General features: G+C 35.2%; 1 protein-coding gene across 3 annotated transcripts in view; it reads right to left on the bottom strand.

The window, feature by feature from the left end:
• The window catches only part of LOC111143215 (amylo-alpha-1, 6-glucosidase, 4-alpha-glucanotransferase), a 79,167-nt gene that overhangs the window by 14,078 nt on the left and 43,089 nt on the right, over positions 1 to 22,000 (bottom strand). For all 3 annotated transcript variants that reach the window (XM_022496784.1, XM_022496783.1, XM_022496785.1), the window contains exons 22-30: positions 21,107 to 21,243; positions 20,005 to 20,138; positions 18,760 to 18,935; positions 15,002 to 15,104; positions 11,358 to 11,583; positions 10,048 to 10,159; positions 2,778 to 2,913; positions 1,260 to 1,372; positions 188 to 399 (exon numbers count right to left, since the gene is read on the bottom strand). In XM_022496784.1, the coding sequence (XP_022352492.1) occupies positions 188 to 399; positions 1,260 to 1,372; positions 2,778 to 2,913; positions 10,048 to 10,159; positions 11,358 to 11,583; positions 15,002 to 15,104; positions 18,760 to 18,935; positions 20,005 to 20,138; positions 21,107 to 21,243 (1,349 nt within the window). The remainder of the gene's footprint in view (positions 1 to 187; positions 400 to 1,259; positions 1,373 to 2,777; positions 2,914 to 10,047; positions 10,160 to 11,357; positions 11,584 to 15,001; positions 15,105 to 18,759; positions 18,936 to 20,004; positions 20,139 to 21,106; positions 21,244 to 22,000) is intronic.

The following is a 22,000-nucleotide window of genomic DNA, read 5'->3' as shown; positions in this document are numbered from 1 at the left end:
GCACAACGCTTTATTAATTTAGAAAAACTGTATTAAACTAGCTAGTAAACAGTATGCTTTTTGGCAAGTAAATGAATTTGAAAACAAATGGGAATAAAAAACTAAATATACTCTAAATAAATAAATAAAATCTTTAAATATACTCTATCACAACATTTCTGAAATTTGAAAATAACAATTCACTTACTACAACCATTGCTATGGTAAAATTAGGCCTGAGTTGATAGTCACACCAAGGGCTTGAAGCTCCATAACTATCTTTGTATATTCCACGTTTGTGAACCAGATTAGGATGCTTTTCATTAGAATCTGAAGGGTCTTCTGATACATGAAACAACTTTTCGAAGTTGGCTTGTATTTTTCTGTCCCACTCCTCATAGGAGACTGTCACAACCTTTCCTGAAACATGAGAAAAGACTTGGCAGTTTTAAGCATTCAAAGAGAGCCATATATTTAGTTACAGCCAAAGTCATATTTAGGCAATAAATTATCCACTTTTTAAAAGTATCAGGGTCTTCTGAAGGACAACAGCCTGAAATTTAAAATTATCGTTCATTGTATTACCAGAAAGGATTAGACTCCATCAAATGATCCCTGATTTGTCTTTGTATCACTCTTAACATGTTTGATAAAGTTACACGTATGGTGCACTTGAAATGAGGCTAGTCTGAATTGAGAAGTGCCAGAAGCGTAAAATATATACCGGATTTCAAAGAAAATACTCCTCCCACAAAAGAATGCAAAGCAGCTCATGAATAATTTCATGCTGATTACATGCTGAAATAACATTTAGCATATACTGAATTAATAAAATATATTATCATAATCAATCTGCCCTATTTCTGTCTACTTTTTAAAATGAGAGTACTAGAAAATTTAAAATTATATATGTGGCTGAAAAAGATCATATATATGGCTCAAATTTTATTTCTTTTGCATAGCACAGTTGTAGAAAAAGAGATGTAAAGATTTCATAAGTGTTCACAAAAATGCAACTTGCTCACAGTCACATTAAGGACAAAAAAAAGCACAATAAGGCAGTAACTATGATGCTTTATGTCATATCTCAGGTCAAAGTTGCTGCAAAAATATGGTTAGTCACCAGGTTTGTTACAATTTTATACTAGGAAATTAACGTTTTTTCTTTCTTCTTAATCTTAAGGGTTTCTAATATTAGTTCATAGACTCAAATGATGATTACACAGATTAAGAGTACAGACAGTATATTCAAAGTTTCTTAAATAAAATAAACAGCTTACCATGCTTTTTTACTGTGACTTCATGAAAAGGGAAAATTCTTTTTTTGGATAATTCCAGCAACCAATGGACAGCAGATTTACTCAGGCCCACAATTTCCACAGCAGACCCATCTCTAAAATTAAAATAAATTTTGTTCTGTGAGTTGGAGTCATTTAAGCACTACTTAAAGGGCATTCAATAAAAAATTTTGATGAATTATATACTATAAAAATAATTATCTATAAAAACCCCTCACTTTATGGAAATGTATACTACATATATAAGAAATCACTCCTCTTACTATTTTGCCATTGCTTACCTTCTTAACAATTAAAAAAAGTTCTATGAAGTGGAATGGTGATTATGGAGTTAAAGGAGATGGCAGCTGGAAAAGGTAGGGGTGAGGAACCAGAGAATACTGAAATAGAGCACCAGAGAAAAGATAGCAAACATGGGATATAAGGCTGGATAAAGTCAGGGAAGAGACACATAATCTGAAAGCCCATTTTTAAGAAAAATGAAAGGGAAGTATAAGAAGATCTAATAATGTACCAAAATAAACATGTTTTAAAAACAATTTGCAAAGCATGTAACGACACATAAAATTAAATGATTTTTTTTCACAAGTCTGACTGAAGATAAAATTTGGAATAAGAAAATAGTTTCTCAGACTTGATACTTTTTTTTTTACTTAATTAATTTTTCATTTTTTTAAAGTAGATCCTGAGATCAAGACCTGAGCTAATATCAAGAGCCAAATGCTTAACCAACTGAGCCCTCTGGGCACCCCTAGTATGTAGTATTAAGCATTTAAAACCATAAAAAGAAATGATGGGATAAAAGATAAAAAAAAATTAGGGGGGGAAAAGGGTTCAGAAATTAAAAGTATTCCATAAAGAACAGGATTTGGGCATTTTCTACATTTATAAAAGATGGGCATAATGAAATATTTACAATGAAATCAGTTCAGGTTAAGATAAGATCTTAATGACAGGGATAATGAATCACAAAACTTTCCTTTGAGGTGCTTGTAGAGAATCACCCATGAGAACTTCCAGAAAAGAACAAAGAGCTTTACTTGATGACTTGTAACAAGAGAGTTATATTGTAGGAGAGAAAGGAGTGAGTGGAAGAGAAGTAGGAGGGAGGAAGGGAGCTTTTGACTGATTGACTTTTTATAAAGATCATTTATTTATTTATTTATTTGAGAGAGAGAGAGAGAGAGAGAGAGAGAGAGTGCACTCGTATGTGAGTCTGTGAGTGGTGGAGAGACAGAATCTCAAGCAGACTCTGCACTGAGTGCAGGGCCCAGTGTGGCGGTGGGGGGCGGGGCAATGTGGGGCTTGATCTCACAACCCATGAAATCATAACCTGAGCCGAAACCAAGAGTTGGACGTTTAACCTACTGAACAACTCAGGTGCCCCACATTTTGACTGATTTAATATGAAGACTTCATGGTTAATAGAATAAAAGACTCCACAAGTAAGTGGTTTTAAAAAGGGTATTATTATACAATTACCATATAAATAAATACTACCTTGGAGTGGCAGGGATGCCTCTGTTTCTAGCTCTGTCACTTTCTCCCATTTTATCCATCCAGGTGCCACAATTTAAGCGATTTCCTCCATAAACAAATCCTGTTTCTTCGTCAACCCCTGCGGTTATATTAAAGCCTGAAAAAGCAAAATAGAACATTTATAAAATCTGATAGGGATATAATAAACTAGGAAAACTACTCTGGAAAGCAATGTGGTAATACCTTAAAAGTTGAAGATGCGCATATTCTAAGTAATTTCATTTCTAGATATGTACTTTAGAGAAATCCTTACCTATGTGCATATGAAGGTATGTACATGGATATTCAATGCAATGTGTTTGTATTAGCAAGAAAATAGTCACTGAGCAGAGGAGTGAATAAACACAGTGGTTTATTCATATGTGGAAAACTCACTATATCATTTAAAATTAATGAGCTGGATTTACAGTGCATCATAACTGATAAGACCCCAAAACAAAATGATCAAGCAAACAAGTTGCAAAAGGATATGCATAATAATAAGATACCTTTTCTTAGAAGTTTAAGATATAGATAATACTTATACAACCAGGTATGTTGATATGACTATGTCTAATATGATAATACTTGATAAAATTTAAAAACATAAAAGTTATATGTATATATTATAGTGTATTTAAATATACTGGCTACATACTATATAATGTACTGAATAAATACTACATGATACAAATCATATGTAATTTACACATACTCAAACTCATAAAATACAAATACATACATGGCAAAAAAAAAAAACCCTGATTATAGCATAGTCATTAATTCTAGAGAGGGAGGGAAGAGAGAGAGATAAAGATGAAGCTTCAGATACATCTGTAATGGTTTATTTCTTTACGAAACAAAAAAGAAAGATCTGAAGAAAATATGACCAAATGTTAAATATCTGTCTAATTTTATTTCTAGGCTTAAAGGTGTAATTTATATTATTATTTTCTCTTACTGAAATGTTTCAGTAAAACCTACAATCTTATTTAAAAACTACAATTATTCACAGATATCACAAAAAATGTTCTTTTAAATATAAAATCAATTTCTATTTCGTTCCCTAAGTGAAGGATAAAAAAAGTATCAGTGATTCTTACTAGTTCAATCATGTATACAATTTGTACGTTACCACTACAAACACTAAATTAAATAAAGGAGGTTAACTACTGTTTAAAATATAATTTAGAACATGTAAGAAGGAATTTAAGTTTTTTTTTTTTTTTTTTTTTTTAAAGATTTTATTTATTTATTTGGGAGACAGAATGAGAGAGAGCATAAGCAGGGGGAAGAGGGAGAAGCAGGCTACTTGCTGAGCAGGGAGCCTGAAGCTGAGCTCAATCCCAGGACACCAGGATCATGACCTAAGCTGAAGGCAAATGATTAACCAACGGAGCCACCCAGGCGCCCTAGAATTTAAGTTCTTCAGTCTAACATCAAAATTTGCCAATGAGGGGCGCCTGGGTGGCTCAGTGGGTTAAAGCCTCTGCCTTCGGCTCAGGTCTTGATCCCAGTGTCCTGGGATCAAGCCCCGCATCGGGTTCTCTGCTCAGCAGGGAGCCTGCTTCCCCCTCTCTCTGCCTGCCTCTCTGCCTACTTGTGATCTCTGTCTGTCAAATAAATAAATAAAATCTTTAAAAAAAAAAAAAATTTGCCAATGAGTTAGTGAGTTATCTGAAATATCTGAAATAGATCACTTAAAATGATTATCATTTTACATTAAAAACAATCATGTTTACAAAAAAAAGTCCACAATCCTATTACCCTAACAAAACTATTACATTTATGTATTCCTTTCTAGTCTTTTCACATAATAATATTTTCATAAATATTTCATATCAACTATTTTTCATGTATTACATTCAACACCCATAAGTCCTTAATATTTTATAGTCCTTAATATTTACATTATATTAATATTAATATTATACAAATTATAAAAATTATGATTTGTAGGAATTACAGAATTTTTCATTCAAGTCAATGTAAACATTTCCTGTTAAACATAAAGACTGTTTCATCCTTTTATGTGATTGTAAGCAATGTTATGATCAATATTATGTAATATCACTTTTTTATGTGTTTTAGATTACTTCATGGACTAAAGTCCCAGGAGTGGAATAAATTCATGAACAAAAACATGAATATTTTATATCTCATAAAACATACTTGGGTATCTATCTATCTATCTATCTCCAAATTGCTTTCCAAGAAGAATGAGTCAATTTACAATGTCATCTGTAGTATCTGAATACCTCTCAAATCTAAAAACAGTTATTTGTTACTGTTTGTTATGGACTGAATTGTGTAAACACCCAAATTCATACGCTGAAGTCCTAAATCCAGTATATCAGCATGTGACTTTATTTGGAGATAGTAATCTAAAAAGTTAATCACATTAAAATAAGGTCATTAGCTTGGGCTCTAATCCAATTTGACTGGTATCCTTGTAAGATAAGGAAATTTGGGCACAGACAATGCACAAAAGGAAGCTGATGTGACAATACAGGGAGAACACCATGTAAACATGAACATGGCCATCTACCAGCCTAGGAGAGGGGCCTGGAAGAGATCTTTCTCTCACAGCCCTAGGGCCGAGTCAACCCTGCCAAGACTTTAATTTTGGACCCCTCACCTCCAGAACTGACAGACCATATTTCTGTCATTTAAACCACCCAGTGTGTGGTACTTTGTTACAGCAGTCCCAGCAAATGAATACATTGTTTTTTGCTAATAGCACTTATAGCACTATGTGCCATGCACTGTACTAAGTGCTTTAACATACATATATCACTGAATCCTCATATCAACCTTAGGAGGTAGGTGCTATTATTATCTTTCTTTTACAAATACAGATGAGTGAGGCAAAGAGAAGTTAAAACTTATGCAACAGAACACAGCTAGAAAATGAGTAGAGGGGAATTTTAAGATAGCAAGTCTGCATATGTTGGTTAAAAAAAAAAAGATAGCAAGTCTGCTTCTGGCATTGGTGCTTTCATTTACGCTATGCTCTCTCATGATAATTTAGTGGGGAAAATTGGTGACCCACTTTAATATTAATTTGTTTGAGTACTGGTAAGACTGAATGCTTCTCTTGTGTTTACCCCAGGACCCTGGGATCATGGCCTGAGCTGGAGGCAGATGCTTAATGACTGAGCCACCCAGGCACCCCAGGTCTAAGTTTTTTAGTAGCTGAAATAAAGAAAACAATAAAGTGACTAAATAGTAGATGGATATGGCTGAAGAATGAATTAGTGAGATGGAAGATCAGACTAAAAAATTTCCAGAGGCAGCAGGAATGGAGAAGAAAAAAATAGATAAGAGAAAAAAATATATATTTTTTTTCTTAAAAATATAAGAAAGGAGCTAAAAGCTGTGTGGGTAGACACAAACAAGAAGATATCCAAATAATAGTACTCCCAGAAAGCATAAAGAGAAGAAATACCTGAAGAAATAAAATGACAAATATTCCAGAAATAAGAGAAGATATCAGATTGAAAGGGCTCATAGAATGCCAAATGAAACAGATAAGAAAAGTTAGAATAAAATCCTGAATGAAAACAAAGAGATGGTTCTGAAAGCTTCAAGAAAGAAAGAGTAGATCACTACTAATGGAACAAGATAAAGGTCAACAGAAAATAATTGGATGCAAGAAGGCAATGGAATAATACTTTTTAAAATATTGAAGGAAAAGAACTTAAACTCAGATGCATTATGTCATTTAAATGTGAGAACATAATAAAAAAATTTCCAGTCATACAAGGCCTCAGAAGGTCTGACACATAAATTCCAACTTTAAAAACACTTGGGATGCCTGGGTGGGTCAGTTGTTAGGTGTCTGCCTTCGGCTCAGATCACGATCCCAGTGTCCTGGGATGGAGTCCTCCATCGGGCTCCCACCCACTCCCACTGCTTGTGTTCCCTCTCTCACTGTCTCTCTCTCTCTGTGAAATAAATAGATAAAATCTTTAAAAAAAGTAAAAATAAAAACCCTCTTGAAGATAGTGCTCGTAACACAACAATGGAAACAACTATAGCACCTTAGAGATCACATGCTTTTTTACTGGGCACTGTTCTGAGAGGTTTCATAAGTAACAAATAAATGAGATTAATTTATTGAATTAACTCAAATAAATAAATCTTGGGGGATGTTTTAAGAGAGATGGACAGAAAAGATCAAAGTACACATAAAAGCTTATTGCTACCTAAAAAAAGAAATAACCAAAGAAAAGAGAAAGAAAAAGTCGAGTCAAAATAATTCATTAAAATACAGATGGGGCACATGCTAAATTTCTTGTTTTGTTAGGAATCAGTCGGTATAGTTATATAGATATAGGTCTTAGGAACAAAAATCATAAGGACAAGATGAGTGGATTAAAACGGAATGTGTTGGTTCTTCTTTATTTGTAAAAGGCAAGCCTATAAAGTTAATAAATGTGAGACATTATCTTTGTGACATGAGGGTGGGGTAGGATTTCTGAAATAAACTATGGTGAAGGACATCATAGATAAGGTTAATTTGGCTTTTAGAGGGAATATAGACTAGTGTAATCATTACAGAAAGAAATTTGGTAGTGTTTAATCAAAGAGCATATGAGTATAGTGTATGAGCTCTGATACAGTAATACCAAGAGAAAGAAGCCAAGCACAAAGTACAAATACTGTATGATTCCATGTATATGAGGTACATAGAACAGTTAAATATTTAGATGCAGAAAATAGAATAGTGGTTACTAGGGGTTAGGGGATGAGAGAATGGGAGTTATTGTTTACTGGGTACAGAATTTCAGTGTGGGATGATGAAAAATTTTGGAGATGGATAGCAATGATGGTTACACAACAATGTACTTAAAGCTCCTGTGTACTTAAAATGGTTAAAATGGAGGCGCCTGGGTGGCTCAGTGGGTTAAGCCACTGCCTTCGGCTCAAGTCATGATCCCAGGGTCCTAGGATCGAGCTCGGCATCAGGCTCTCTGCTCAGCGGGGAGCCTGCTTTTCTCTCTCTCTCTCTGCCTCCCTCTCTGCCTACTTGTGATCTTTCTGTCAAATAAATAAATAAAATCTTTGGGGAAAAAATGGTTAAAATGATATATTTTATGGTAAAATGATAAATGTGCATTTTGCCTCACACACAAAAAACATCAATAGTAAAAAAAGAAAAAAACCAATAATCCAATTAGAAAATGGGCAAAAGACACAGACATTTCATCAAAAAGAGATACAGATGACAAATAAGCACATGAATAGATAAATGTCCAATACCATTAGTCATTAGGGAAATGCAACTTAAAACCACAACGTATAGTGGTGTACCCAACCACCAGAACAGCTTAAAAAATGATTAACATCAAATGCTGCTGTGGATGTGGAGAAGGTGGGTCTCTTCAGTTTGTTCGGGGGAATGTAAAAAGATAGAGCTACTTTGGAAAAAAGTTCAGCAGTTTCTTATAAAACAAAATCCATACTTACCATATGACCCAATCACATTCTTGGGCATTTGCCCCAGAGAAATAAAAATTTATGTTCACACAAACACCTGTATATAAATGTTTATATTAGCCTTATTTATATTAACCAAAAAATGGAAAAAAACAAAATGTCCAATAGATGGAATGTTACATCCACGAAAGAGCATACTGTGGAGCGATACAATGGAATAAACCATTGACACATGGAACAGCTTGGAGGCATCTCAAAGGGAATTATGCTTAGTGAAAGAATCAATATCAAAAGGTTGCATACTATATAATTCCATTGATATATATTCCTTTTTTTTTTTTTTAAGATTTATTTATTTATTTATTTGACAGGGACAGAAATCACAGGGAGAGAGGCAGGCAGAGAAAGATGGGGACAGGCTCCCTGCTGAGCAGAGAGCCTGAGCGGGCCTCCATCCTAGGACCCTGAGACCATGACCTGAGCTGAAGGCAGAGGCTTAACCCACTGAGCTACCCAGGCGCCCCTCATTTATATATATTCTTAAAATGATAAAATTATAGAGATGCAGAACAGACTAGCAGTTGCCGGAGACCAGAGGTTGTTGGTGTGACTCTAAAGGGGTAGCACGAGGAAGACCTCTGGGCTGATGGAACAGTTTGGTATCTTGACTGTGCTAGTGATTACATGAAGCTATACACAGGGCAAAATTACACAGAACCATATACACATATGCTCACACACAAATGAGTAATATAAAAATAGTTAAAACTGAATATGGTCTAAAGTCTAGTTAACTAATGTCAGTTTCCTGATTTTGAAATTGTACTACAGTAAGATATACAGTAAGGTAAGATATCCTCATTGGGGAAGCTGGATGAAGGCTTCAGAATACTCTTATCTATAATTTTTGCAACTTTTTTTTTCTTTTCTTTCTTTTTTTCTAACTAGGCTCCACACCCAACCTGGAGCCCATACTCATGACCTTGAGATGAAGACCTGAACTGAGATCAAGAGTCAGGCACTTAACTGACTGAGCCACCCAGGCGCCCCATTTTTTGCAACTTTCTATCAGTCTCCAATTCTTTCAACATTAAGAAGTTAAAAAAATCTACATGCACATAAAACAGTGTATGTTTTGCAGAACATGAGTAAATACATAAAAATGTATATGTACTGTATGCTCCGCATATGTCTGTGCTTTACTTCCTGTTTCTAAAGGGTAATAAAATAAATTACCATTAGTCTTGCACTGGCTGGTGATGATAGTATGCCACAAAAATAAGAATATGATGAACTTCTAAGAGGTTAAAAAAGTGTATCTATTTTAACTCTGTAGATGAAACTTTTTACAAAAAGAATTTTCTAACAGCCCAAATTAGAGACAGATTGTAGATGAAATCTTAGCTCTGCCACTTAGTAGCTGTGTGACTCTAGGCAAGCTACTCTGCTTCAGTCATCTCATCAGTACAAATGGGAACACTACAACTCACCCCCCAATGTTCCTGGGAGTGTAAATGGGAGTAACATAGGTAAAGAGGTTATGCTAATGCCTAGCACATAATAAGTACTTATTATTATAATTATAAATGCAACCGCCAAAATTACCTTTCAAATTAGCTGACAAAATATATTAAATTTTATTTTTCCTCCAGAAGCTCAAACTAAACTCGTGAGATCGGGACTGTGTTAATCTTTCTCACTGTTATATTCTGAAGTTTTATACACAAATAAAATATTAGTCAAATATACGAACAATTAGAGGGTTTAATTCTACCTCATCAGTAAATCTTTACTATGTAAAGTTATGTACCTTCATCCTTCATGTTTCGATCTATCTGTGGACCAGCATTCCTTTCTCGGAATTGTATGCCCTGCATGTGTCTCTGCATTACTTCCTGTATTACTTCAAACAATGGTTGATCCTGTTTGAGACATAATGGATATTAATTCTGTTAGAAATCACATTTTTCTTACCTTCTCTCAAATCCCACAACTGATTTTCTGAAACATATATTGTCCTTTGGGGAAGAAATGGGGATCACGGGTGAGACTGGGGAAAGAAGGAGCTCTTATACACCAAATCGTAGAATCAGCCTTTGGCATATGAATATTTAACATATTGTAGTTTTGACTATTCATGTCTGTGACATGAAATAGTTTGTAATTTTGCTGACACAAAAATGATTCTTGTGAATTTGTGTAATTTCTATTAGAGAGAATTGTGTAGCTAATAAATGTATCTATCTTATACAGAGATCTAAACTTTAAATCAGCATTGCTGTTCTTACTCATTCACATATATAGTAATGGGGACAAATTACACACTAAAGTGATACTTTAGGTAAAAACTTTTTTTGAAAAATGTTCTTTGAATATTTCATGATAGAAACATCATGGGGACATAGACCTCTGCTAACTCTAAGGTGGTTTAGAAATCCTCCGCAGTCACATACCAAACAAACTATAATATAAAGGTAGATCAGAAGTGGCAAAAGTACAGTATCAGTGTACATTATTGACTGGGAAGAAAACCACTCAAAATGTTTTTTTTTATCCTGCACTGTTCATAACATAACCTCTGGACTCCCTGGATTGGTGATCAGGCTTTCCACAATTTGGTTCACCCTTTCCCACCTACTCTTACTACCCAGCAGGCACCCTCCATAAAAAGCCAAATCAGACCAAGCAGTATATCCTAAACTGTGCTTCGGTCCACCCTGCACTTTATTTTTCCTTTCATCTCTGAAGTCTTCCCACACCTTCCCTCATTTCTGCTGAAATCCCACTTACCTTTTAAGGTTCAGTTTAGGTGAAATTTTAGCTACTTAATGAAGTCCTCCCTAAGAACCACCTACTAGATTATCTCTCTCCCTTTTATGCACAGCATTTCCCATGCACTTCCTTTTACAATGGCCATATTAGGTACATATCATATCTTCTGTCATGTTGCAAGTTCTTTAAGCAAGAAGCAAGTCTTATCTGCTCAGAGAACTAGCAGGAGCTAAACATATACCAATGCTTGAAGAATTTTTCAGATTTGGCTTCTTTATTACATACATTTTTATATTAGAGGCTAAGTTATTTTTCAGGAAAAAAAAATTGTTTGAAGAGGATTTTTACCAGTGTGCCGGCAGACAAAGGAACAGAATCATCTGTAGGATACATTCTGGAAACTGGGCACTTGAGAATGTCTAGGCCATTTGGAACCATTTTACAGTAATCCTGAATACACTGTAGCCACCACCACACAGCATCCCGGCAATTGTATCTGGCATAAGTTCCTTCACCCAGGAGATTAGGAATGAGACCGTGTCTCAGAGTACCAGCAAATGCTAAAATAATATTCCTAAAACAACAGAATTAAGTGGATCATTTGACATGAAAACAATCACTTAAAAGATTTAAGTCCCTTTTTGTGACTATTATTTCAGATGCATTTTCTCTCTTGTCCCTATTTCTTTGAATTTTCATGTAGAAAGCGGTCATAATATGAGAGATTAAGCACTGAATTAAAAGCCTGAAACCTTGATCCTAGCTCTGGCTTTTTCCCTGACAATCTGTGTGACTTACCCTCTCTGGGATAGTTTTTTCATCTGCGGATTTAGGTATTGGACTGGGTGGCTTTTAGGGTCCATTATAGCTCTAGAGTCTACTTCTGAAATCTGCGGTATTTCAAAATGAAGTAAATGTGACATGAACTGTATTATTTTAAATACTGCAGCAAATACATAAGAAAATAAATGGGTAAAAGCTGACCTTGGAAACCATGATTTATTTTCAAAAACTGGTAGATAATACTTAATCTTTTAAAGTATTATTGTACCATCGTATACCAAATGACAACTTCGTAAGATGGAACAGCATTTTTAAAAGGGGCATGAAAGTAAGATAGGGTTTAAAACCTAGCATTGCCATCTGTATGATCTAGGAAAAGTCATTTAAAATGTCCAGGCTTCAGTGCTTTTTGGTTAAACCATTTAGAAATTTAATTAATTTTGTGTCTCAGTTTAATGCCCGCCTCTTCAGTAACAGTGCAGTCATTTGTATTCTGCGGCACAAGTGTTAATAGGGACAGTGACACTTCAACTGAGAAAAGGTCAGAATGCAGCAATCGTAACCATCCAGAACAATGTCATACACTTGAAATTTGAATAAAAAGACCTCTGTCCATGAATATCTCTGCAGAAGGAGGAAGTAGAACTCTCTGTGGTACAGATAGCCCTGTGCCCACCAAAAATTGCTTTCCTACATGCTTCAACCTACTTTTTAGGTGGCTGTGTCCAGATTACTAGATTCTAAGGCAAGAAGGTGAATGGAACTGATGTATGATAAGTGCATGAAACAGGTGTACTTTCCCCACTCTCTTTCCCTCTCTGCAAGCTGGCTGGAGAGTAGTAATCAGAAGCCCTAGGAGATGTTTGATTCTCAAGAAGAAGGAGCCTATATCCTTGAATCATTATGTGGGAAGCTGGCTCCTGAACACCCACATTGAACCAGAAGCAAGAAATAAATTTCATTTGTGAAAAACCATTGAAATGTAAGAATTTATAATTTATAGCACATAGCACTACCTTAACAAATACATTATCCTCTCAGAATCATCCAAGTCAGTGTTGGCAAACTTTTTCTGCAAAGGACCAGACAGTAAATATTTTAGGCTTTGTTGGCCATATATACGGTCCCAGTCATGCATCCTTCTTCTTTTTTAAATGACTCTTTAAAATGTTAAAAACCGGGGCACCTGGGTGGCTCAGTGGGTTAAAGCCTCTGCCTTTGGCTCAGGTCATGATCCCAGGGTCCTGGGATCGAGCCCCGCACCGGGCTCTCTGCTCGGCAGGGAGCCTGCCTCCCCCTCTCTCTGTGCCTGCCTCTCTGCCTACTTGTGATTTCTGTCTGTCAAATAAATAAATAAAATCTTTAAAAAAAAATGTTAAAAACCGTTCTTTGCTCCCAGGTCATACAAAACAGGTGATAGGCCACATTTCTCTGACCCCTGATCTAGATAGTTATATGTAAAATTAAAAAGCAGAAATTGTTGATGGTATACAGAAACGATAATTGGGAGCCAAGATAACAAGGAAAATAATAATAATGATTTACATTATTATGATTTACATTTATATATGATGATTTATATATAATGATTTGCATTTATGTAATGCTTAGCATGTGACAGATGTTCTAGACACTATAACTGTATTAGTTCATTTAATCCTCACTAGGGACGCCTGGCTGACTCAGTTGGTGGAGCATGTGACTCTTGATCTCAGAGATGTAGATTTGAGCCCCATGTTGGGTGAAGAGATTACTTAAAATCTTTTCTTAGAAAAAGATTTTATTTATTTGAGAGAGATAGCACATGCACACTTGTGAGTGAGCATGAACAGGGGAGGGGCAGAGGGATGAGAAAACTCCCCACTGAGCATGCAGCCCTACACAGGGCTTGATTCCAGGACACTGAGATCATGACCTGAACCGAAGTCAGATGCTAAATGGACTGAGCCACCCAGGCATCACCCAAAAATAAAATCTTAAAAAGAAATCCTTAGAAAAACCCTGTAATTTAAGTACTATCACCATTTTACAGAGTACAAAGAGGATAAATAATGTATTAGTTGGTAGTTTGGAACCAGGATTAGAATGTGGCATCTGGCCCAAACCCAAGTTCTTAACCACTATACTGTGCTGAATCCTAATGTTCCATGTTCTACTTCTTAATCATAGTTATTTAGGAACATATAAGGAAGAAGCAAACAGCCTCCCAAATTTCTATAACCCCACAATGGTATCTTAAGTGAATAAGAAAAGGTCTTCTTATATTAGGTAATAGGGAAGAATGTAATACATTTCAGATGTCCACTTAGAAATCTTTAATCTAAAAAAGAAATTTTCAATTTTAAAAAGACCCAAACCAGAACTTTTGTCATTTGAAGAGGGAAACTTCAAGTTTTTCAAATGACATCAAAACAAGTACCATTTAAATGCTTTTTCTGCTGAAAGTTTTAACTTGCAGAGCAGTGCTGTCAAACTTTTGCCTTGGGCTGCTGAAGATCACCTGGAGCCCTTGTAGAAACACAAATTTCCATCCGCTATTCTACCCTCCCCACCCCACATTCAGAGCTCCAGCATAAGGACCAAGAATTTGCATTTCTACCAAGTTCTCAGGTGATGGTGACTGCTGATCTGTGGTACTGATTTGTGCTGGTTTGAGTGGCACTGCTGTACAGCCTCTCTTTTCTACCTTTGACAATTTCATTCATATTGCTGTGCCATAAGAAAACATTATTTTAAGACTAAAAGACATAACTGGAGGTTACAAGGCCTGACAACACATAGAGGAAAACCTGATACTATAATTCTTTCTACACAACTCAGCCTTCATTATAGAAGGGAAAAAAATGATAGAATTCAAATTTTACCCAAAAGTTCATCTGAGTTCTTATACTTAATTCGGGCATAGAAATTTTACTCTTTAGTGAGTGATGTTAGTAACATGATTACACATTTTTTGTTTTTACTGAGATCAATTAGCAAATGCTGAAGATAATTTGACCTATAAATGAAGGACTAGAACTTAATAACATCAAAGATATCCACTCCTTTGAAATTCTACGATCTTATTAAATAAACATGTTAAAAAAAACTATTTAAGGAAAACATAACCTCCTAAGTGTTATGAATAGATGGCAAGAAGGAAAGTTTGAAGAGCATGTGAAAAACGTTTACACATAAACTTGCATTGCAACTCTTTAGAGGTCTCCTACCTGGCCTCTACGTAGCGTCCAGTAATCAGCAGTAGACCTCTCAGTGCAATAAAAGTATCCCTTCCCCAGCAGCGGAAAATACCAGAAGAAAAATGAGGTAAGCCTAATAGAAAATACAACAAAGTAATACATTAATCTTAATAATACACACAGGCTTATGAACTCCAGTACTGTAGGCCAGTTCCCCTAAGGCAGGGGGACAAGAATGAGGGAGTCTGCAAACCCTCTAAAATTATCTGTAAAATCTATGACTATACCTATGTCAACATTTCTGTGATGAGTTTCCATGTTTTTTTTTTTTTTTTTTTTAAGATTTTATGTCTTTATTTTTGAGAGAGAGGGAGAGCAAGAGCAGAGGGGATGGGCAGAGGGAGAGGGAAAAGCAGACTCCCTGTTGAGCAGGAAGCCAGGCAGGGCTTGATCGAGGACCCCCCAGGATCATGACCTGAGCAGAAGCAAGATGCTGAGCCCACTGAGCCACCCAGGCGTCCAGAGGTTCCTTATTCTTATTTTTTTTTCTTTTTATTCTTATTACATTCTTAAAGGAATCTGTGACCTCAAAGAAATTAAGAGTCAGGGGCAGAGAAGGGTGCTTATCTACATGGATTAGAATGTGAATCTAAACACAGATAAACTTTCTTTTGATAAATTGAGGGTTGAAATCAGAGATCTAATATTTAACATATAAACAAACACTTACTACAATATTAATAGTATATATATTTTCAGTGACACAAGTGGGAACGGTTACTAAAGCATAAAGTACACTCTTCAGATATGAGAGTGGAAGAGCTCAGGAGAGAGAGAGCTGTGCCATGTAACACTAATGATATATTTGAAAAGATTCTACCTGCAATTAGAGGCAACAAATTAATGTTGATCTTAATGATACATAACTGAACATGTTTATTAATTTATTAGTCTAGATTCAAACTTTAATACCAAATTTCTCATTAATTCAAAACTACTTAAAAGTGTTACAGGGGTGCCTGCGTGGTTCAGTCAGTAAAGCATCTGCCTTTGGCTCAGGTCATAATCTTGGGGTCTGGGACTGGGCCCCCATCAGGCTCCTTACTCAGCACAGCATCTGTTTCTCCCTCTCCCTCTACCCCTCCCCCTACTTGTGCTCACGCTCTCTCCCTCTCTCTCAAATAAATTTAAAAAAAAAGTGTTACAGTTTGTTGGCAAGGTTTTACAAAAGAAAATAGAGATTTCAGGTACCAAATAACTTGAACATTCTACGTAAATGTAGCCACTATGCACAAGATAAAATAGGGTGATTGATGGATAAAATCTAAAATTTTTTTATTAACATATACTGTATTATTTGCTTCAGGGCTACAAGTCTGTGAATCATCAGTCTTACACAATTCATAGCACTCACCATAGCATATACCCTCCCCAATGTCCATAACCCAGCCACCCTATCCTTTTCCTTCCATCCCTCAGCAACCCTCAGTTTGTTTCCTGAGATTAAGAGTCTCTTATGGTTGTCTCCCTCCCCAGTCCCATCTTGTTTCATAAAATCTAAAATTTTACTTCTATACTGAGTTTAGTTTCTTATAAAACATGTCAAGAATACACTGTTACCTTTATTTGTACTAAAAACAATAATCAGTAGGAAAGTAAAGGAAATCAGCATTCTACTCAAAAAAGAAATACGCTAAGGCAAAAATATAACACATATTTCAGGAAGGGAAAACGAAGGTCTTAAGTAAAAGGTATACAGTATCCATTCATAAATATCTTCTAAGCATTTAACACTATCTGACATTATCTTGTTTTCTTGTTTTCTGGTTTGTTGCATGAGTAACTGTCTTTCCCTAGAAGAAAATAGGATTCACAGTTATAGAAACCTTATCTGGCTTGTTTACTAATCTATCACTGACAATTGTTAACTGGTATATAATATATATATAAATTTACTAAATGAATGAAATAAAAGGCTAATTATAAAAGGTAAATTGAGAGGCAAAAGAATTTGACTACAACAAAAGAAAATTTTGGCCATTTAAGTTTCTACTAATTGGGTCTTTACCTTTTTTGGAGCAGACATTTTTTCTAAGAAGGATCAGAATTAAAGGTAACATCAGACACTTCTTTCCTAAACTGTCTCCAAAATAATGGTATAAAATTTCCCTAAATACTTTGTGTATTATTTACACATAGCTGATTATTGATAAATGGTTTATATATGGTTGATGGTTATAACTTTGATGACGATGAGGACAGCAGTTGACATATACATGACTCTATGCCATGCAGACTTCCTGGTACTTTAACCCATTTAACACCTTGTATGAAATATGAGTATAGATAGATTCAAGGGCAATTTTGAGTTGATATATCCCAAAGTACAGTCAGTTCGTCTTTGTTAAGATTTCAAAACTATAAACTCTAGCACTGATATGTGGAAATGTTTGCATTAACTTTTGACCTCTAAGAGTATATGACTTACAGATCACAAATTTTGTGAGTGATTTCTACCTTGTCATTTATTATACAATTTTATAATTATACTTTTTATTTTACTATTACCAAAGGCTTGGTATTCATCTTAAAATGAACCCCCCAAAACCTGTCTGCAAATATGTGCAGTTCTATTCTTTGTTGGTATGGAGAGTACAGAACATTCCCTTGGGATACAGGAAGAAAATATAAAAACTTCTATTTATATTTATCAGTTTATCTTTATAGTTTATATTTTTGTTTTATACTGTACCTGATTATAAGTATATTGAGTATCATCTTCTATCAATATATCATTTATGATCTCGGTATATCAGTATACTTATTTTGGGAGTGCTTAACAATAGCAGTGAATAATCAAGAATGTTGAGATCACTATTTTGTGTAATAGGCTTCTAAGCAGCAGGCTTTAAAACCAAATTCTGCACATCAATTTATTTCCCACAATGATCCAGTTCAGTTTCATGAGAATCTTCATGGATTCATAGGGGAAATATAAGTACCAGGAGAAGATGAAATAGTTGAATGAAAATCTAAAACATAATTATGTAATGAAATATAATCATTCTAAATGAAAAGTTAATTTCTTTTTTAATTATCAGATCTAAGTCTTTTTTCTTGATATGGATAGATGCAAATTTAAGAGGAAATCACATAAATACTATTACTTTCATCTTGCAATTTGGTAATTTTCAGCTTAGTTTGGAAAGTTCTAAATTCAGTGGCCTTAAATGTCAAGGAATCTATGAAATCTAAGGAATGCTAAGAAATCTATTCTTAGATTTGTTACCTGATTCAAGTTTTAACATTACTTGCAGGAAAGGATGCCAAAAAATATAGTTGAAAGCATTTGACTGCAATTAGACACATAATAAAAAATTATTTGACACTTGTTTTGTGTTTTGTAACTTGTAGAGGATCTTTCTCTTATCTCTTGGTAATTTACAAGATTGAGTTCATTTTTTAAATTGGGAAAAAAGTATAATATAAAAGGGTAGTAAAACAAATCTGATAAAAAAATACAAAATGTCAAGAGTCAGGAAAAAAAAAAGTGCAGAAGGATTGACCAGCCACAATGAAAACCCCACATAAGTAAATGCCTGTTGTACAGTAGTAATTAAATAGTAAGCACAAATATTAGTTCTACAAGTAGATATGAAATTTTATTAAGCAGTCACATAAAATCTTGGATAACATCATGTCTTTTTCTAAAAATACTGATTTCCCCATAACTCTTCCTCCTTGAATAATATGGACTGACACATTTTAACCTGTATGTAATTTCTTACCTGCAGCTAGAGACACACAACACTGCTCCTTTTCTTTTGTGATCTCATTTAGCCTGTATGGTACATCCATAAGTGAAGGTGAAAGAAGTGGCAGAGAAGGGCACTTTCCTACTCCACACATCTGCACTGATCCCAGGGAAAGGTGTTTCACAAAGGTAGAGCCATTCTGAACAAAGCTGTAACAAAGTGGCTGAATTTAAAATACAATTTGTAGAAATACAAAATTTTTTATTATTTATTTACTTAAAAAGTTTTATTGTGGTAAGAACACTTAACTTGAAATCTACTCTCTTAATAGATTTTTAATTGTACAATTCAATAATGATACTGTTATTTACAAGCACAATGTTACACAGCAGATCTCTAGAACTTACTCATCTTGCACACCCATTGTTTCATAAATTTTTAGTAGTATCATTTTAATTTATTCTTTCCTTCAACTAGCCTCTCTACCAGATGTGTAACAATGGTAACACTGGCTGAAAATATTTCAGTTTGGTTAGATTTCAGAACTGCTTTCATTTCACCCAATATTATGGCTGGTTTTAAGTTCAAGGCCTATTGTGCAACAACTGGAAGGGCTGAAACTTTTTTTCAAATATTTTATTTATTTATTTGAGAGAGAAAGAAAACACAAGCTTGGTGAGGGGCAGAGGAAGAAGCAGACTTCCTGCCAAACAGGGAGCCCAATTTGGCGCTAGATCCTGGGACTTGGGGATCATGACCTGAGCCAAAGGCAGACGTTTAACTGACTGAGCCACCCAGGCACCCTTGAAGTCTTGTTCTTTCTGAAATTATTCCCAAATCAGTTTGGTGGCTCTTCAGTGGTACATTCAGATCTGTAATTTCATTTTAGGGAAATTTATCACTAAAGGCAAATTTCACTCATAGTAATAGCAGAATAATTTTTCTCTTAATGAAAAATTAGGAAAAAAACTGTACGCATATTCTAAAAATTATATCTGTTAACAAGTCAAAGAATAAGTAGAAGCAAATAATATGAAAAAATTAAATTTTCCCATGAACATGAGTTCTTAGCTTTACTGAACAGATTTTAATACCTATGTTTGTTTTTGTATGCTCCAAATAAAAGGATGCAAATACACTTACTATCCACTTACAAACTTTCTCAACTCTATGAATCTATGACAGTTCTTTACGTTTTGGTCTTTAAAGAGTATATAAACTGACTATATATGGTTTCTACACAAACATGCCTATTTACTCAAGCTTTGCTGGATATACCTTGACATCTGCTTCCATGCTATATCCAGAAGAGTGGTGTATGCACCAATTAATATAGCATCGAAGTAACATGGGATGAGATAACGTGGGATCTGCTTCAGGTAGAAGAACATAGCCTGCAACCATTTACCAACCTATTATAAAAATAATTTTAAAAGTTATTTTGGTGTGAATAGCCAAACTATGGAAAGAACCTAGATGTCCATGAACAGGAGAATGGATAAAGAAGATGTAGTATATATACACAATGGAATACTATGCAGCCATCAAAACCCCCGAAATCTTGCCATTTGCAATGACATGACAGAACTAGAGGGTATTATGCTAAGCGAAATAAGTCAATCAGAGAAAGACAATTATCATATGACCTCTCTGGTATGAGGAATTTGCGAGGCAGGGTTGGGGGGTCGTTGGGGGCAGGGAGGGAAAAAATGAAACAAGATGAGATTGGGAGAGAGATAAACCATAAGAGACTCTTTATCTCAGGAAACAAACTGAGGGTTGCTGGGGGGTTGGTGGAGAGGGATAGGGTGGCTGGGTTATGGACATTGGGGAGGGTATGTGCTATGGTGAGTGCTGTGAATTGTGTAAGACTGATGATTCACAGACCTGTAGCCCTGAAGCAAATAATACACTACATGTTAATTTTTAAAAAAAGTTAATTTGGTGTGTTTACAGGCTAGGTGCATTTTTTTTTTAAAGATTTTATTTATTTGACAGAGAGAGATCACAAGTGGGCAGAGAGGCAGGCAGAGAGAGAGAGAGAGAGAGGAGGAAGCAGGCTCCCTGCAGAGCAGAGAGCCCGATGCGGGACTCGATCCCAGGACCCTGAGATCATGACCTGAGCTGAAGGCAGAGGCTTAAGCACTGAGCCACCCAGGTGCCCCAGGATAGGTGCATTTTAAGAAGTAAATCCAAACATGTAGCTCTACTATCTAGTAATCTATCAACCAGATTTCCATTTGTTAAAATGGGAAGATGATGAAGAAGGGAGGAAAGGAGAAGTTTTCAGGTTAGAAAACTATGTTAATTTTATATACACCATAGTAATATAGTTTTTATTGTTTCCTTGTTTTATGAACTAGAATAGACTTTTACTTACTTCAGCAATAGTTCCTGATCGTGAAATAAGTCGGTTACTGACATAATCAATCATCCAATCTCCAGATCTCAAATTATCACAAAAGGGATGTCCCAAGTCATTCTTTGGTCTTATTTCTGCCAAGACGGACATTAATCCTGAAAATTCATAGAAATATCATGCTGTTATTGGCAGAGGCAATTTGTTCCCATAGCCTGGGCTACTGCTGTCTCTTAGTGATACGGGGTGAACACATACAGAGGTAGACACAAGGGCTGTTAAGACCACAGTCGCACTTCCCATGGTTGGAGATATGTGTGGCCACACTGGCTTGCCCTGAGATACAAAGAGATACTGAAGGAGACTACTGACGCAGGAGCTATGTAGAGCTTTCCAAGATTCCTAACTTCTGAGTCTTGTCTTGTTCTTCTGAATTTAAATATTATAATATTCAAAGGCAACTAACTGGCATAGTTTCCCAGGCTTAAGGCATTGGGGGGGAAATTGATTAAGTCTGTATCTTCTCATGTTAAAAAGTGGCGGAATCATTAATATTCAGGCAATTGCAGGAGTGGTTTCAGAGAGAGCAAGAGCATCTCTGGTGATAACAGGCCTGCTTTGGAAAGGATCTTTGAATTATAACAAGAGGGAGTTGGAACTAAACAAGCTACCAAGGTGAAGTATATGAGCATATTCTTAAATAATACTCAAGCAGAAACATTAGAATTTCTATGCATACACAGCAGTTTCTGTTATTTCAATGATGGAACAATAGTACTTCTTTCATTACCCAATAATGTAATAATTTCCACATTAAAAATATTATATTAATAGCCTCACCAAGTTCATTTTGACTAAATTTATTTATATATTTAGGATTTAATTTTACTTTATATATAGCATGTCTTGAGAAAT

This window comes from Enhydra lutris, unplaced genomic scaffold (assembly GCF_002288905.1).
Source record: "Enhydra lutris kenyoni isolate GAN:26980312 unplaced genomic scaffold, ASM228890v2 scaffoldscaffold9, whole genome shotgun sequence".
Taxonomy (NCBI): Eukaryota; Metazoa; Chordata; class Mammalia; order Carnivora; family Mustelidae; genus Enhydra; species Enhydra lutris.
Note: the sequence above shows the minus strand (reverse complement) of the source record. Positions and strands in the feature narration are given on the sequence as shown.